The following is a 6,625-nucleotide window of genomic DNA, read 5'->3' on the forward strand; positions in this document are numbered from 1 at the left end:
AAATTTCGTGATTTTTCCATATTTTGTCATTTTTTGAACTTTAAATGCTTATAAAAAAAAACTGTGACTAACGATTTTTAATATTTTTCATCTGCCTTTGAAACAATATACTAGGAGCCTTCTATTAAATTTTCAAGCTTTTTTATCCAACAAATAAAATTTTATTGATATTTTTAGAAAAAAAACTAAAAAAAAAATGAAAACTGACAATGTCCGTAAAGAGCTCAAAATAAGTCAAAATATTTTGAAAATTTTATCGTGTATAGAAAATGGAAATGTAAACATTCAGTCAAAATTTCATGCATCCACGGTCATTTTTTTTAAAGTTACACCAAAAACCAAAATCGATTTTCTCGAAAACAGATTTTGCGTAAAAATTCCCGTTTTTCCTTAATTTTTCTTTTGTTTTTCCCGGCGCTTTTGAAAACTACTGGGAAATTTAAATTTTGACCTCCCCAATGCACCAACGATATTCACTTTCTGATCGAACAAGATACTGAAGTTGAAAATCGTATTATTATTTCGACTACTTATCGTGTACACAGACACAAAAAAAATAAAAAAATAAATAAAAAAATAAAAAAATAAAAAAATAAAAAAATAAAAAAATAAAAAAATAAAAAAACACACATCATTGTAAAATCAATACATTCATCGTTCCACTCAGAATCTAAAATGTCTTTATTCTTATTTAGGTACAAACTTTTTTTTATTTTTAACAAGATACCTGTCTATTATATATTACTGAATACCGAAACACATAGCAATATTAGTAAATAACGATAGGTATTAAAATATTTGATTAATAATATGATATATACGCATTTATAATATTAGAATTATTGTCTCCCTATTATGTTTTATGCCAGGACGTTATTGCTATATTATATCGATGTTGGTATACTTGAATTAAATAATTTTGAATATCGGTTTTGGTACCCGAATACTTCTATTCGTATATTTGAAATAACGGGATACTATTGTATGGTTATCCGACAAAATGTACAGAAAACCGATTACAAAAATACGCCCCGCACGGCGACGCGTCCATAATAAATAATAATAATAATAATAGTTTCGTTTAAAGGATTCTGGCTTGACGCCCCGCACGACGACGTGTCCATAATAATAATAATAATAATAATAATAATAGTTTCGTATAAAGGATCCTTCCTTGACGTCCCGCACGACGACGTGTCCATAATAATAATAATAGTTTTATAAAGGATCCTGCCTCGACGAATAATAAACCGACTTGCCCCACCCTATTGTGGTGTTGGCTACCTACCCGGTGAATATAAAACCAGCCGGGGCAAACCAACACCATTGGAATCATTTGGTCTTGAATAACCGAAGGGTAAGATCGTTACGAACTTGTTCAGCAGATAATAATTTTCAGTTATTACGGATTACCGAAATTCATCATGAGTAAGTAACATAATACTTTGTTATATTTTGTCAAGTTATCATAATTATTAGTCTCAATAGTTTTATTAGCTTATGAGTTTTGTCAACGTCTTAACGTTTCGATATTTATTGCTAAATTAAATTGTTGGTCGTCAACAATGATATTATTATTTATTTGTCAAAAATAAAATCGACCGTATCGCATTGACATATTATCCTAAACTGTTTTCAAACTATATCGATTGGTACATTGGTTATAAATTTATAGTGATTAAAGATTTACATAACTTAACTGCTATATTAATGTAACATCTTATTAGTAGGTAAAAATAATTGTTCACAGTTTATTATAATATTGAGGCGTGAAAACTCATAAGCGATAAAAAAAAAAAAAAACAATTCTAAATAATAATATTATTATACCATATTTTTACAGGTATGCTGAAATTATTCTTCATAATCGGTAAGTGCCATTTTATTAAAATATATACCTACACCTTATTAAAATTTTTATTTTTTATCAAACTATAACACAACCATATTAGGTTAGGTTAGGTCAAATTTGAAATTATTCGTTTTTCGTGCGTCTATAATGTTATAATATTGTTATTATACTTGTTATAGGTACAATGGTGACGTTGGCTCAATCTCAGATTGCGGTCGAATGGATCTGCAAGGACGCCAAATTAATGGGCAACTGCACTAGAATGCCTAAGATTACAGACTTGCTCCAAACAATTACTCAAAACAGCGAAGATGGCGAATATGAAGACTTCCACTATTGTCCGTAAGTATAAATTTGAATAGTGATATAAGAATAATACCTCGTACAATATATTTATTCATAATCAGAGATGGGGAATTTATTGAAATAAGTTAATTAGAATTAGTTCAGTTAGATCAATCTTAAGGACGTTAGGTATAATAAGACGTTAGTAGTTAGGCTAATGTAAATATCTTGTAAATATTAATGGGAGTTGGTACCTAAAAACTTACGATACCTATGTTCTATTAGTTTTGATGTCGGGGTTGAAATTTGTTTTAAATGCTATTTAGATAAAACTATGTTTATATAGATAAATACGTTAACCTTAAGTCATTGGTAACGATTTATGAGTATCGCATACATGAAACCAATATAGCTATATCAATATCATATATTCATTTCATCTTATTATTATATTATCATATTATTATTATCATATCATTATTGTATTATAATATCACTATCATATCATATTCATATATGCGACACTCATAAATCGTAGATCGTACATCTAGATAACTAGTATGGGCATCAATAATGTAACATTATTATTGCACTAATAGCTCCAAGATTGCTTTGTATATATGCCAACAATATATCGTATAACAAATAAATAACGATTGTGTGTCTATATTATTATACAATTCATTTAAAAAGTATAGTATAGCAATGGCGTCGTTTCAGTTTTTGAGAAGGGGGGAAGGCAAAATGTTTAACCGGCCCAAAATATTACATTACGATTGCATTTTTATCTCAATACAAATAGCCTTCTTATATAATTTTATACTTACTAGTTAGTATCAAGGTTACCATCATAAGCATAAGTAACCCCATGGTTGAAATATACAAGGTTATTGTATATATACCCCTTCTCTATCAAATATTTTATGATAAAAACAAAAATGGCAGCGTAAAGGGATCTAATAATAGTCAAGTATGTTTGCGCGGAATTTTAAATTTGTTAACTTTTTTCAGCGTATTTTTGATGATAAGAAAAGTTGATATTTGTGCTATCCCTTTACGCAGCCATTTTTTTCTGATGATAACAATCTTAGTCGATATGCAATAACTTATATATTTCAACCATAAGTAGGTAATTCATTTTTTTGAGAGATAACAATAACTAAACAATTAATACATAATATGTAGAGGGATACTTAAATATATTACCTATTAGCCCAATACTAGCCCATACCCGACCCGACAACGGCCCACTAATTATAAGGGGGGGGGGGGGACAAATGTCCACCTTGTCCCCCTCCTCCCCAAATTACGCCATTGTAGTAGTATAGTTATATTATAGCAGTGTGTCATTGTAAAATGCAGCCGTTATAACTCTTGTTACAGCAGTGGCGCGGCCAAATTATAATAAAATTGTTATACGGTGCTACTGTTGGACTAGTCGTCTAAGAATTATTTTCACTCATCTTTGCTTTGCAGTGTCAGTTACACATTAATATGCGTAGTAGTGTAGTAACCCGTATTACAATACTTATATAATACTTCTAAATTATAATATATAAGTACATATCTCAGGGGCGGACTGGATTCCAGGCCAACCACGAATTTTTACATATCGGGACTTCTGTAGAGAGATGCTTAAAGGTCACAATAAATCTCAATACAAAAAAATCGGCCACCCGGTCATCCAAGCCAGTCCGCCCCTGACCTATACCTGTATATATATTTATTATATTATTATTAATGCATATTATATAATTGTATCGTTAATTTTGTGTTTTCGATTTGTCAAACACAGACAGTACATCGTGGAACGTCACATCAAGTGTATGCAGACGTACTATAATGGTTGTTATAGGTCCATGTCCGAAATCTTGCGAAATACTTTCATGGCTTTTGTACCACTACCTGAGAACGCTAAAACTCTCTGCGACAAAACCCGGCCTTACAAGAAAGGTTTGTTAACGCGTTAAAAATAATAATATATAGTTTAAGAAATAAGAATAATAGCGAAAAAACTCAAAGACATTAATCGTTTATAATATGAGATAATACAAGGCAATACAGGCTTATTGTATAGGTACAATTATAAAATTTAATATTGTAACATTTTGTTTTCGTTGTACGTATATATAATTATAATATTATGTGAGAAAAGTATTGTACATCATGCCAGTTCTGTGCCCATTTTATTGACAGGCGACCCCAACTATGGATATTAGGACTATCTGTTCGTAAAACGGTTCTATCGTTGTTCCAATATAATGTATAAATACAATATAGGCAATCTATATGGGTAACGTTTCGTAAAAATAATTCTTCAACAGAGTTTTCATAATAATTCCGTTATAATATACCTACGATGAAAAATATGATAAACGCAGTTAGTAGTCCATCTTACGTAATATTGCCTTACTAGGATTTAGAAGCGCTAAGTTAAATTTCACTATACATACCTATCGTTATCATTGCAGAATTTAGAGAACACTCGGCTTGCACGAAAGCTTTGTTATATGCCGACGAAGATTGGTATGACTATGTGGAAGATTCTGAGATGCAATACGGACAACAAATGGACGACATGAATGTCCGTGACCAGTGCAAGTGAGTCTTAGTTTGTTGCATAATATTATAATAATATAATATTAAAATAATACACACGGTGCTTGTTTCGTGCCGCAAAATTTATTTTAACGTATTCTGTTGATTTACCGGGAATGATTTTCGACAGAATTGTCAACTGTTATTGGCGTGATTTGACCACAAGAATTAGTGAGGAATGCGGACCGAAGACCGAAAAGTTTTCTCACCAAGTGCTCAGCTACATATGGCCCATGTCGATGATGTCGGTCAGTATACTTGTATAACTATTAATAATAATAATTCATATGAATAATTAGGTACTTACATCCGATTTCATTGTGATATGAAATGGATAATTATTCACATTAAATATTATTTGGTTTATTCGATATCAATAATAATATAAATAATAATAGTGCACGCGCGGATCCAGAATAGACTTGACAGGGGGGAGGGGGAGGCATCTTGGATAAAATTTCATCCCGAGTCCGATAAAAACAGTGTAAGCTAATAGGAAAATACTTTTATTCAATTTTAAATTTTTCAGTACAATTAGATAAATAAAATAAAAGGTTAATAATCCTTAGATTAAATTAAAATCTTACATGACAACATATATTAATGAAATATATTATACATTTTAAATTAAAAAAAAAAATTAAAACATTACAAACTCATTTCGTCTTTTTGACTCATATTTGTCAGTACAATTTGGTTAGTAAAATAAATGGTTCAACGATACATGATATACAGAGTGTAACAGAAAGAACTGACAAAAAAAAAATGTATGCTTCTTAAACTTATGACAAAAATTGATTAAATTGTAGGATTAGTAAATAGTTTTAGGAATATACTCATGTTAGCAAATTTCCAAAAATAATATTTTTAAAAAAGTTATAGCGTTCCAAATTAATTTAATCAAAAAAATACTGATATTTAAAAAAATTCTAAAAAATAAACTACTTGATTCAGATAAATGTTTTTACCATCCAAATAGTTCTTATAATCAGATTCACAAATTGGCTATTTTGAATATATTCAAAAAAATTTAAATCAAATTTAAAATTTAAAATTTTCGGTATTAAAAAATTAAAATAATTTTTTTTATTACACGTGTAGTACAAGTGGCTTTAAATTATATATCAAAAAAAAAAATGTTTAAATATTGATTAAAACAAAAGTTGTTCCAAAAGTCAGTTCTATCTGTTACATCCTGTATAATAAATAATAACTAATAATAAAATATAAAATATAATGTTACGTTAAATAACGTTACGTTTTATATTCATTTTCGACGATTATAATAGATACAATTCACAGCGACCGTATATGCGTACCGTGTATCGTACTTATACTCTAACTAAATTTATATTTTTACTGAAAAAACACAATAATTAATATCGTCAATAATCAAATACGTAGGCTATCGCCTATCATTAGTATTGACACAATATCTTATGGCTTTTATAAAGGACAATTAGATAGTCCGTATATCTTTTGAAATCGGCTTTCGGGTAGGGACCAGGGAACCATCCGGCTTTCCGGTAGGGAAGCAATGGCGGGGTCGAGATAGCACCGGTCAGTTTTCGTTCTTCCGACTATAGCACTTAAGGGGGTCCCACGACTCGTACGAGTATATAATACTTGTGTATTTGACGAATATTCGGTATTCGTTATTCGCCACCTTCCCGTCCATTGTCGGTAACTTGACGATTATTCGTGTATTCGTGGATATTCGTCAAATACACGAGTCGTAGGATCCCACCTTTAGATTAGACGGTGACTGATAAAAACGGACACCGCCTAAACGCGATCGGAAAGACTATGTATTTTATTAGTCCTCCGAAAACATCAGACATCCTAGAATTCGCCAGAGTCAACGGGGGGGGGGGGGGGGCATCGAACCTG

At 30.5% G+C, this 6,625-nt stretch overlaps 1 protein-coding gene across 2 annotated transcripts in view; it reads left to right on the top strand.

Annotated features, from left to right (window-relative positions):
- The first annotated feature begins 1,302 nt into the window (after positions 1 to 1,302).
- Positions 1,303 to 6,625, top strand: part of LOC100575051 — a 6,853-nt gene continuing 1,530 nt past the window's right edge. For both annotated transcript variants that reach the window (XM_003244003.4, XM_003244004.4), the window contains exons 1-6: positions 1,303 to 1,428; positions 1,844 to 1,870; positions 2,032 to 2,194; positions 3,933 to 4,090; positions 4,609 to 4,738; positions 4,866 to 4,983. In XM_003244003.4, coding sequence (XP_003244051.1) covers positions 1,425 to 1,428; positions 1,844 to 1,870; positions 2,032 to 2,194; positions 3,933 to 4,090; positions 4,609 to 4,738; positions 4,866 to 4,983 — 600 coding nt within the window. In that variant the 5' untranslated portion in view covers positions 1,303 to 1,424. The remainder of the gene's footprint in view (positions 1,429 to 1,843; positions 1,871 to 2,031; positions 2,195 to 3,932; positions 4,091 to 4,608; positions 4,739 to 4,865; positions 4,984 to 6,625) is intronic.

The sequence above is a fragment of the Acyrthosiphon pisum genome, chromosome A3 (assembly GCF_005508785.2).
Source record: "Acyrthosiphon pisum isolate AL4f chromosome A3, pea_aphid_22Mar2018_4r6ur, whole genome shotgun sequence".
In the NCBI taxonomy this organism is placed as follows: Eukaryota; Metazoa; Arthropoda; class Insecta; order Hemiptera; family Aphididae; genus Acyrthosiphon; species Acyrthosiphon pisum.